Source organism: Rhopilema esculentum, chromosome 6, assembly GCF_057945365.1.
Source record: "Rhopilema esculentum isolate cy_ngs chromosome 6, ASM5794536v1, whole genome shotgun sequence".
NCBI lineage: Eukaryota > Metazoa > Cnidaria > Scyphozoa > Rhizostomeae > Rhizostomatidae > Rhopilema > Rhopilema esculentum.
In genome coordinates, this window is record NC_142820.1 from 10,036,610 (window position 1) to 10,048,876 (window position 12,267).

At 35.4% G+C, this 12,267-nt stretch overlaps 1 protein-coding gene across 1 annotated transcript in view; it reads left to right on the forward strand.

The window, feature by feature from the left end:
* Positions 1–12,267, forward strand: part of LOC135685921 (voltage-dependent calcium channel subunit alpha-2/delta-3) — a 36,976-nt gene that overhangs the window by 14,905 nt on the left and 9,804 nt on the right. Inside the window, exons 19-36 of the mRNA XM_065202020.2 lie at positions 647–727; positions 1,055–1,126; positions 2,129–2,190; positions 3,263–3,327; positions 3,461–3,500; positions 3,989–4,080; positions 4,592–4,685; positions 5,341–5,403; positions 5,648–5,778; positions 6,138–6,212; positions 6,609–6,733; positions 7,279–7,347; positions 7,786–7,874; positions 8,722–8,797; positions 9,551–9,603; positions 9,949–9,975; positions 10,215–10,243; positions 10,759–10,854. Of these exons, the coding sequence (XP_065058092.2) occupies positions 647–727; positions 1,055–1,126; positions 2,129–2,190; positions 3,263–3,327; positions 3,461–3,500; positions 3,989–4,080; positions 4,592–4,685; positions 5,341–5,403; positions 5,648–5,778; positions 6,138–6,212; positions 6,609–6,733; positions 7,279–7,347; positions 7,786–7,874; positions 8,722–8,797; positions 9,551–9,603; positions 9,949–9,975; positions 10,215–10,243; positions 10,759–10,854 (1,339 nt within the window). The remainder of the gene's footprint in view (positions 1–646; positions 728–1,054; positions 1,127–2,128; positions 2,191–3,262; positions 3,328–3,460; positions 3,501–3,988; positions 4,081–4,591; positions 4,686–5,340; positions 5,404–5,647; positions 5,779–6,137; positions 6,213–6,608; positions 6,734–7,278; positions 7,348–7,785; positions 7,875–8,721; positions 8,798–9,550; positions 9,604–9,948; positions 9,976–10,214; positions 10,244–10,758; positions 10,855–12,267) is intronic.

Consider the following 12,267-nt stretch of genomic DNA (forward strand, 5'->3'; position numbering starts at 1 on the left):
ATTTATTGCAATTCTCTATACAATTTGGTAGCATCTTTGTACATTAATTCTTGTCTGAATGTTTGCCTCATTTATTGAAATTTCTGCATTGATAGGCTTTATTGTAAGTTTGTCAAAGTTTGAGGAAAATAGAGTCGCGGTAGCTTTTTTAAAGTAGATTTTTATTAATAACAACAGTCATACGTTGATTGGATACACATTCCCTTGCTTGACATTCAAGATATTGTACACAAAGTGCTTCCCCTGCTATGACTCCTTGGTTATGTATCAAGTATCACTAGAAAGTTTTTAAAGCTTCATATTTTAGTGTCTTAACAGTTTTACTTTGAAAGTGTATGCAACGATTAAAAATCAAGGACAATTTTGTGACTGCCTCTACTGCCTGTCAAAGTATTACACCTATCCTTGATCCATATGCAACGGAAGTGATACAGTGAGTGCAGAAGAGGATTTTAAATATAGCGAGGGGACATGTGAGTGAGTGACAAAGTTAGGGCAGGGCTGGAGCCTGCAACAAGCGACATTACTAGAAATTATACACTGTTGTCAAAGAGGTCCTAAAGCCTAGCAGAGATGCGATTTAATTCTTTCCGCTGCCAACCATGGTTAAAGAATTTTTTACAATGTTCTTCTCTACCATCCGTAGCTTGGAAAACTATGGCCCCAACCAAACATGGACATCGATCAACTTGAATATGCTGTTCACAACCAGAGTGATGTAGCAGAAGTAAGTTGACAACATTGTCATTTCAGTTTCACAAGCAAATTTTTAAGGATAATATATTAATTTATTCGATGAAGTTTGAAAATATTTGACGCAGGTAACACAAATGGATATAATACTGTATTGTTTCATGCTTTGCGCATATTGTTCATCAGATGGATGTACAGAATGGTACTTCATACGAACTTTTTTTCTGAAGGACGCCCCAGTACAAGATGAAATTTGATACTTTATATTCTAAACATAATTCAGTCGCCAAGCTTTAGCAAAAGATAAATAAAGTAGAGATTTAGCCTTTGATGATTTAAACTTACATCTACTCAATTTTAGCTTAGGGAGAGTATGATTTTGGATCCTAAGGGAGCGAAGACCTTTGAAGCGTACATCAAAACTGCTGATGATGTAAGTAAATGCATTTTCTCACGCATTTTCAACCATGAAACGAAAGAAAGAAAATCTCTGAGGATATATTGAAGTGTGTCAGGAAAATTTATGCTTAAAAAACTTGGTAAGAGGCCTAATGCTGCGGTAGAGCTAAAAAACATAGGAAGACCTCTTGATAAATGTTTTTGTCTAGTACAAAAGATTTTATCAGTATTTTGCATTCTCTTATAATGAATTTCAGATCACCGATTGCATGTTTGGAGGAAGGTCGACAAATTTTTGTATCTATATTCTCGGCTAAACCTATTTTGATGCTAATTCATTTTTAAAATGTCGTCATTGAACAGAATTGGGTAATGATAATAAAAAACCATGTTTATACAGGTAGACTTGCTCAGCAAAATATTTTGCTGCCATCAATCAAGGACCTGTTAACCTAGAGTTCCTATAATATCATGATTAATACTATAATATTATGGTATGAGTAGACAAAAAGAGGCTGCTCCATCCTATCCAAAAAATTCTATATCCGGCCCACATGTAACAGAGAGCGATAAAAATTTCCAACATTGGCTCCACGAGGAATCTGAATATTTGATAACCACAAGATAGCACGAAAAAGCGGGAAATCTCCGTCAGCGATGAAATCCATCACCTGTAAAAAAGAATGAAATATTTTCTCCTATGTGAAAAATCTGTCTATTATCACTAACAAATCATTATGTTGATTTATTGGAAATATACACCCAACTTTATTAAGAAGTATAATTTGAATAAGAGAGACAAGTTATAGTAAGGTCGTTTGTCAGGCTTTTAAGATCTTGTGGTAAAGATTTCTTTGGAGCAAAAACAAGATAAAGATTTTTTTAATTCTTTGGAGCACAAACAAGTTCATTTCTAATGATATAGACTGTCGTTTTGTCTTTTGTGTTGTGCCTGCTGACCATTTTTAAAGGTACCTAGATATTTTACGTGATCTTCTGCTTTACTTCATCATTTTGTCATTTTTCTCTGTTTCAGCTGAGAGTTTCTCGACATCGCATGGAGTATCATTACTTCAAAACTCACAGCAGCCCGTTCAGGTGTTTTTTTTATCCCTACATTTTTTTATCCTCTTCTTTAGACAAGAAAATTAAAATTTTTATTTGTCCTTGTTTAAGGCATCATGCCCCGTCAGTCAACCGTTCAGAGTTGAAAATAGGCACTGCAGTGCCTTTATGATTGAGAAAAACATTAAGAATTAGTCTTACGTTGCCGATTGGATAAGTAAAAATAGGCCTATTGTATATTCCAACCAATGAGAAAATTAAATGACCATCGAAAAGCGTCAAGACATCGCCATTAAATCAGGAAACAAGCATTTTGAAAATTCCCTTCATTTCTCCCTTTCCTTAAGCTGGAGCCTTTGATAGCATTTCTGTTAGAATACTGCCTTTTATACCTATTTAGGAAACTTAGATATCTCCATAAACGTCCCTTATAAGAAACTTCATGGAAGACCAAATATTGCTTTTTAAAGTAACTTAGTCCACATTGGACATCGATTTATTTGACTTCCGTCCAAAAATACTTCATTCTAAATTTCATCTTTGTTAACTTAAAGTTAACTTCATCTTTGCAATAAAAACATAGCAAGTTAAGTTTCGGTTTCGGTTAAGTTAAGGTTTAATGCTGATTTTGTCTATTTTTCTGGGAAACGAAAAACTTGACATTTCTGTGAAAATTTTTTTATTATATTTTGATGAACTATATTCATAATACCTTAATTACTTGGAAATTAAGCGGCTGATTCACCAAGCATTCCTCTTGTCTTTGGCAAAGTGTCTCCAATGGACGACATTTTCAAGAAAATGTCTTGTTGTATATCTTGCATAAAACACTTGGAAAGGATTAGAACACTCAAGGTTTTTGCAGTAACTGAGTGACAGGATTCTGAAGCACTTGTGTGCATAACCAGTGGATGTATATAAATTTTGATTGTTTATTTTGCGTTCATCACACCCTCGAATAACTTTAATTACCTCTTCAGCAATATAATACAGAAAATGTAAAGTCGAAATAGTGAACCGACAATTTGCTCTAAAGTTCACCTGTTTCAAGCTCTTTTTCTATTTGTTTGATAGGCTTTTTAAGAACGTTTCTTTCTTCTTTAAGTATTGGAATGACGTCACCAGAATACGGATACAGCATAGTAAAACCAAAAATTTCATATGAAGATGGTGAGTTTTTCCAATAATATTGAAATCGAGCAAGTTACTAAGTCTCAAATCTCTGAAGTTAAGAATAAGCCCTCAAGACCGATGTTTTGTCCCAAAGTTTTTGTTAATTTGAATTTAAGTTTTGTTCTTTTAGGGAAAGCGGCTTTAGAGACCGTTGAAAAAATCAAAGGATGGTATGTTTTGCTTACTTGTTTTCTCATTACTTCAGGAAAGTAAGGATTAAGTTCAATTGCAATATTTCAAGTGGGAGTTATAAGAACTTGATAGAGGGCTTATCTCTGAACCAGCGTTTTGATAGCATAGCTTTTCTTCATTAACGCTGAATTTCCTCTTTCACATCAGCAGGAATTGCACTGTTGTCAACGTCAAAACGCATTATCTCTAAATAAACAAGAATCATTATAATTCTTTCTGAAAACGTAAGGAAATCTTTTCACGGAACATTTTGACAGAATTTGACTGTTCTTGCCACAAATACGTTCCAAGGTTGAGCTGCTGTTTTTGGCATCATTTCTCATCACAGGGAGAATTCTAGGTTCAATATTTGCTGTTGTTGCTTGTTGAAGTTAAAAAGAGCAAAACAGAGGGAGTGGAAAATCGGATTTATTTTTTTTCAACCCCTTTCAGCGCAAAAAATGTTTTTCTATAACCTTTGCCGTAGGCCATACTGCTCGAAAGTTTGGAACCATAAAAACCTAAAAAATTCATTGATTGCTTTGCTGGAGAAAGGGATTAATGGACAAAAAATATCATGTATGTATTTTGACGTATCCTACCCTTCTTTTTTACTATTTTTTGCGCTTGTACAAGCAAAAATATTTCGATCAGACAGTCCTTTGTTTTGATTGACAACCCAAAATAATTGCAGAAAAGCTTCTCATAATTTCTCATGACTGTTTTTAAGTTATGATTTGATTGCCTTCGGTCGATTACACTTGATTGGTGCAATTGATCATATTGATTGTTTAGATTAGATTCACAGGCTATGCATCTTCTGATTTTTGGGATAATCTTGATTGCGAGAAAGTTTTTGAATTGTCATTGAATACAAATGTATAAATTGACCGTTTTTTTAAGCAGTGAGAAATAAACTGCAGGATTCATGTATTAGCCTGATTTCAAAATGAAGGCCAAAAGAAATTCAGGATAACTTTGATGCAGAATTATTCGACGCTTTTATGCAAAATTACTTGAAGATACTGTCAGACATGTTATTGCAATTACTAAGAAAAATTTCGTTAAATTTTGCCTTCTGACGTCACAGGTGATCAAAGGATGCTTGGAGGGTTATTAATAGACGCCAACGTGACACAAAATATGTCAATGGTTTGGAAGAGCAGCCAAGAAAGCAGACAAGAGTACGCAGCTTTAAAATTGTTCATTTTGGCCTTAAACCACGTAGCTTGAGCTGGCAGTCGTGGAGAAATTTTCACTTTAGTTTTTTAACTTTAGTATTTGCTTGAGATCAAATATTCACTTCCTACCTCCAGTGTTCAATTTTCGAGGAAAGTCCGTACAAATTTGCACCTTTTATTAAGATGAAATGAGAGTGGCACCAACTCTTGCAGACTGAAGGGGAAAGGGTTGATTTACGTAGCATCAGAATACTTTTTGGAACATGTTGTCTTTTTATATTACAAAAACTATGATTAGTTTTAGTCTTATGCTTCTTTTTATTTGGCAACTTGACTGGCCCCTGCCAAATACCTTTCTATCAATTTTAGGATAAATAAAATGAACCATTTTTGGCAAAGGTTGGGGGTATCCTCCAATTCTTTGTTTGCTGACGCCACAGGGCAGTAAGAGCCATCAGGTTGTAATTTAGCATTGGAGACCTTAGACAGATGATGGTTCCATTTCACTGGGAATTCAACTTTGTATGAAGCGCTGTAGGCTAGTCCATGCATGGTCCTCAATTGACAATTCATTGAATGGCACGATTCAAGGGCCAAGCAGAGCTTAGAGTACACCAGCACTACTTCTCTTTTCAAATTTTTCAATTTTTCCTTCCAGGCACGAAGTTTATCATGTGTTTCTGAGAACCCACTTTGGAATAATCAGAACTTCTGATTCACAGTATGATATTTCAAATGGTTTTCTATAACTTTTAAAAATTCATTTACAGTATCTAAACAATTTAAATATACAGCAAACTCCTTTATACAATAAACACACCTTATTTACTCTAACAGTTGTTATGTGCTTAGTGCATTTATTAAAAATCACAAAGATAACAATTTGAAATTAATTTTTCATTTAATTCGTTTATATGATATTCTCTTTCATCGCCTTACATGTAAAACTTTTGTATATTTCACAGACTTCCGCTTGCAGAAGTTGGTTCAAAGGATGCAAACTCTTCTGTGAATTTAAACCCGGACCCAACATATTACGGACGCGCAGTTAGACAACCGGGCAGCGTTCTTACCCTTTCTGTCCCACCTTACACAGGTGAGATGGCCTAGCTATATCTACATTTGCTGCTCAGTTCAGGGATACCGACCGCAGTTAGCTATTTTTTTAATTAAAAACATTAAGCGATCCAAAAAAACATTTTTTCGTTTGACTTATATATTTTTTTCCGGAAAGTGGAGCACAAGTTTTGAGTAAAACAAATGACAAGTACGAAAACGAGACACAAATCATCATGTTTGTTACAAACATCTTTTTAAAAATTCCTTACCATGAAACAAACTGCAAAAAAGACACCTTTCGAAGTCTTTCTATTAAAAGGAGACATTCCAGATTAAGACGAGATAACCTGATGTGGACTGGATAAGTTTACTTTTTTCTGTTTTTCATGTTTTCAGGAAAGGGTGTTTACAAAAAGATTTTGTCAATCTACGCTCCAATCAACCTGAAGAAACAAAAGATCACTGTGGCTGGTGAGAGGCATTTTGAAGTATTTCTTCGCTATTTGGTGTATAGAACAGAATGGTGAACAGTCGCCTGATGATTGCACTAAGCGTGAAACTCGGAGTAGCAACTTGAAACAATCCTTTTCTATACACTAAATGGCGTGTACAGCTCTGCCTATACGGTATTCAGCACTTTACGACTGACCGGTAAACAGTAATTTCACGATGTCTTTCTTTAAAATGATATTGTATCCTCTACTTGCAGTCGTAATGATAATAAAAATATTATTTGGCTGTTAATCATTTAACATAAAAGATGCTACTGAATAGATTGAAGGAAATACATAATGCCTTATGTGTATTAAAAATGTATTTGTCCAAATTCCTTTTTAGAGTTTTCTTCAATATAGATTATTTTTTCAGTTACTGGACTGGAAGCAAATTATTCAATATTTGCAGAGAAATATTTTGTCAAACAGACATTGTGGTGCCCAGGAGGGGTACATTGTGATACAAGACTTACTTGTGATAGAACTCAGAAAAATAAGGTTTTATGTTTATCCAATTTCACTACATATAATCTTCAGTTTTTTACAATGTTCATTGCCTTCGAGTTTGTTTCTAAATTTTTATACTTAAAAATGTTTGCTACTCTTCGATCCCAAATAGAGGGGGGGGGGTTGGGGGCTGGTTAATCCACCAAAATAAAAATGCGGGAGGATAGGGTGCTGGGATTAGCGGGGGCATGTTTGTCTATTATAAAGCCAAATGAAGTGTAAAATGCAGGAAGGCAATAAATAGGAGTTAAAGTTAGAAATGAAATTTCAAATCAAACTAATCAAATTCTTGCATTGTCTTGTAGTGAGGTTCCTTCTCGAGGACAAGAACGTAAAGGGACGTGCGACCATTATTTATTCCCTAATACTGTTCGATTTCTGGCCCTGTTGTTCACTTCCAATTGTTCTTGCACAACTGTCAAAGCAACGTAAATTATTTCTTCTCCAAGTTTTCCTGGTAGAAAAGTAAAAAACAATGATAAGCGGAGATTTATAAATAAAAGCTATCTTTTGGTGAAACTTTTTGTTTATTTCAGATAGAGGGACTCTATTGCTATTTGTTGGATGAAAACGGTTTTATTATTGGCTCCAATGAACCAAGTGACGTAAGCTTTACGAATTTTTAAATTTTTCTTTTTGCGTTTAATGAGCAAGATAATGTAAACCACACAACACTCTTAGTCTTAAATTGATATCATCATCATCAGGTACCATCTTCTATCAGAAGGTTGGCTACCATCACCCTCCAACTATCCCTATCCTCAGAATATCGTTTAGCTCTCCCAATGCGCTCACACCCGCTCCATTCCTTGACAACGTCTCCCCATGTTCCTCTTTGTCTTTCCCTGTCTCTTTTTCCGTCAATTATACCTTCCTGACAGCCATCGAATTTAACTTAAGAAGTTTAACTTGAGAAGAGAAGTGTTTGACAAGTCAGGTTTTAGGAAAATTTGAACAAAACTCTTTTGTGTCCTTGTTGATATCTGCTGTGTCATAGTCTAAAGAACAGTGTACACTTTCATCAATTCTTCTTCCAACAACAGGTGGGGAAATTCTTTGGAATAGTCGACTCAAAAGTGATGGCAAAACTCATAGCAAATGAGACGGCATCGCAAATCGGTGTTTACAATGTGTAAGTCATAACGACTGCCTTAGAATGTACAATAAGCTTTTTTTTTAAAACAAAAGGGCTGTATAAGCTTTTAGGTCTCGTGACTTGGCAAAAATAGATTGAAGTTGTAATTTTATCCAAGCAATTTTTAAGCAAGAAAAAATCCATACGTAACGAAACTGATGGAAAAGTAGAAACCTATGGGACCAATAGTTAGTGTCTAGCAATGGAAAAAAGATTGGGAAATCACCTGTTTTTTACTTGGAAGTGTCTGTGTTAGAAGACGTCCGTTGTTATAAAGTCTTCGCAGTTAGGAAATGTCTATTGTCCGTTGTTAGGTGATGAACAAGAAGTATCCGTTGTTGTGATAGGAATTCTGCTGTTGTAATTAAGTGTCCGTTGTAATTAATTGTCCGTTGTAATGAAGTGTTCGATGAAAGGATGTGTTTGTGTTGTGTCCGGTGATAGGATGTGTTTGTTGCAAGGAAGTATTAGTTTTCAGCATTATTGGTTTTTACAATGTGTCCGCTGTAAGTATGTTACCTTTGGTTGTTAGGAGATGTCCATTGTTAGGAGCTGTCAGTTGATAGGATGTGTCCGGTTTTAGGATTTTTCCGCTGAAAGGATGTTATCGCTGTAAGGAAGTGTGGTTAAGAGATTCCAGCTTTTGGGGACTGTCCGTTGTAAGGAGTCGTCCGTTACTATGATGTGTTCTAGAACGGACATTTTAATTCACACACTTCATAGACAAGGAAAGGTTAGCATGAAAAAGAATACATCTAAACAAGAACTCAATCATTATCAAAGCTTGATTGAATTTTGTGATAACCGAGAAGATGCTTTTATATTTTCATAAATTTTTTATTAGGATCAAACTACCGGATTATCAGGCGTCTTGCAAACTCATTGAAGGAGAAGGCAGCAGTGCTTCCAAGCTTCTACCAGTAAGTTACAGGCTCATTCAATGCAAGCTGAAGCTTGAGCTGCTCTGCTTGATTTGTAGCATAGTTGATGATTTTGATAGGACCCACAAATGCGCACTTAGACCTTTATGTAAAAATTATGAGTCAGCCTTCGAGGAACTTTTAGATAATGATGAAGCAAAAACAATGCAAGAGAGAGCCTACAAAATTTTAAGGTTGAAATGTAAAACTCGATCGATCATCTTAATCCAAGCAACACGTGGGATTTTTTAAGATAAATATCGTACTAAGGAACTATGCAAGCTCCACTCTGTGATTTTTCAGCGCTGCAGTATAAATTCCCTACCCTTTAGAGAAACCTTATTGTTGAATGCTCTTAGTTATGCTCATAGTTATGACTTAGCTCCTCATGAGAAAGTTCCACATGAAATGAAATATGAATAATGCGCCATTGGGGTGGTAACAAACGTACGCTACTGCTACATTTATACTTTGATCTATTTTTAAATCTCTCTTTGTAAATTACAGATCGCGTATTCTAGACACTTAGTGTGAGTTAGAAACTATTAACTAGAAAGTAACAAACTGTCAATATGTCTAACTCTAAATGCTTATTACACGATTATTTAAGACTGGTGATGGAAGTAGCGTAGATTCTTGATTTTTATCAACCAATGGTTAAAAGTAATCATCGATGAATTTATTATTGTCATCTCCATATATCTGTATACCACTGGTATCTTCATAGCTCTAACCAAAATCTACTTCTTTCAGATTTTCACTTCAATCACGACCTTTGTATCTTGGTTTGCAGCCACCGCAATAGCGTTAGTGCTCCTATTTTTCAATAATTTACTGCATTTTTTCTTACAACACGCTTGGTTCTAAGATATTTTATAAGAAAATATTCTACCCAACATTACAACATTGTGATCATAGTCCATAAAATTACTAGAGTTTTGTGTAATCTTCAGAAAAAAACATTTGGTAATACTTGGATTTCTTTCCTTAGTCGACTTTACATTGCATAATTTATTCAATAACTTTTTCTTGGAGACTTGAAGTTCTTAATGTAGCTCTGTTCGAGATTAAAATTCTCCGAAATAAAACAAAATCATGTATTTTAAGATATTTTGAGCATATCAAACTAGTTTCTTTCAATTCTATTTTAGTATGATGTCAAGACTCACACTATATAGGTAAGAGCGTATATTTATACAGAGTGAAGCTTTTCAAGAAGGAATGCTTGTTAAGAGATATTGTATGTTGTTAAATGAACGTTATCTATAAACTTCACATTAAACATTGAGTCATTTGATTTCAAAGAAAGTAAGTATTAGAAAAATTCAACTGAAGCAACTATGAAAAATTTCGTTAATATCTTAACAAATTTGAAGTTTAGAATTTTTTTCTTATCCTTTCTAATTGTTTTTCATAGCTTATTTGGATATGGCCAGATACGTGAAGGTAATACAACACACTGTTTAATAATTCAACCCTTTTCAATGACATATCATACCTGTAAAATGAAATGGAATCTAGACACCATTAAAAGAGGTTCCACTTTGTATGCCCCATTAAAGCAAACGAGTCTAAAGGTGTTACTAGAAATGTCACACTAGTTAAATTCCCATGTGTAATTGGTAGAAGATACATTTTATCTCAAAAAAAATTCCAAATATTGGCTGGATGAACTTTACTTTAGATAACAGTACTAATAGGGGAGTGTTTTCTGTGAGAAGGAAATCAATTGTCGGACCATTGTTTTAATTTATGCCTTGTACACGAGATAAATAGAAAATCTCATGAAGGGACTTCTCTGCAATTCTTTTTACTAATGTAGAAAGTCGTATTAACGTTTAACTGGCATTGAAATTTGATCATTGCAATCTGAAAGATTCTTCCCGTTATTTTAAACTGTTTACACTAATAAAAAAAAACTGTTAAATTGCTACAACTTTTTAATTTTTTTCGCTACAAAGCAATGGCAAACGAAGGAGATGTTAAGTACATTAACTGCGTCAAAGATACTGTTATGTACCTTGCTGATCTGAAAAACACTCGCCTTTCGTATAAAGGTAAGTAACATCCATTAAATGCGAGAATGTAGTTTAATTTTCTTTTTCGCATGGCTACTAGTAGGGTTGTAGCTAGCGGGGTTTATGGGAGGTGTGACAGACCCCTAAAATCATCATAAGTTGGTCAGTCAATCTTCAGATGGTCCACATAATCCTTATTTTGTCAGTAATATCGTCAATCGGTGATGAGATAGTACCTAAATTTTTAATCATCTGCACCCTTGTCATTAAATTTAAATATTGACGATTCTCCACCCCCCCCAGCCTAGTCGGTCGAGCTACGCCATTGGTTACTAGCCCCTGCTGGTGTTATCCCTGATACGGATTTATCCTCCCTGATACGGATTTACCCTCCCTGATATGGATTTATCCTCCCTGATATGGATTTATCCTCCCTGATATGGATTTATCCTCCCTGATATGGATTTATCCTCCCTGATACGGATTTATCCTCCCTGATACGGATTTATCCTCCCTGATATGGATTTATCCTCCCTGATATGGATTTATCCTCCCTGATATGGATTTATCCTCCCTGATACGGATTTATCCTCCCTGATATGGATTTATCCTCCCTGATATGGATTTATCCTCCCTGATATGGATTTATCCTCCCTGATACGGATTTATCCTCCCTGATATGGATTTATCCTCCCTGATATGGATTTATTCTCCCTGATATGGATTTATCCTCCCTGATACGGATTTACTCTCCCTGATACGGATTTTTCCTCCCTGATACGGATTTACTCTCCCTGATATGGATTTATCCTCCCTGATACGGATTTATCCTCCCTGATACGGATTTATCCTCCCTGATATGGATTTATCCTCCCTGATACGGATTTATCCTCCCTGATACGGATTTACCCTCCCTGATATGGATTTATCCTCCCTGATACGGATTTATCCTCCCTGATACGGATTTATCCTCCCTGATATGGATTTATCCTCCCTGATACGGATTTACCCTCCCTGATACGGATTTACCCTCCCTGATACGGATTTATCCTCCCTGATACGGATTTATCCTCCCTGATACGGATTTATCCTCCCTGATACGGATTTATTCTCCCTGATACGGATTTATTCTCCCTGATACGGATTTATCCTCCCTGATACGGATTTATCCTCCCTGATACGGATTTATCCTCCCTGATATGGATTTATCCTCCCTGATATGGATTTATCCTCCCTGATACGGATTTATCCTCCCTGATACGGATTTATCCTCCCTGATACGGATTTATCCTCCCTGATATGGATTTATCCTCCCTGATATGGATTTATCCTCCCTGATATGGATTTATCCTCCCTGATACGGATTTATCCTCCCTGATATGGATTTATCCTCCCTGATATGGATTTATCCTCCCTGATATGGATTTATCCTCCCTGATATGGATTTATCCT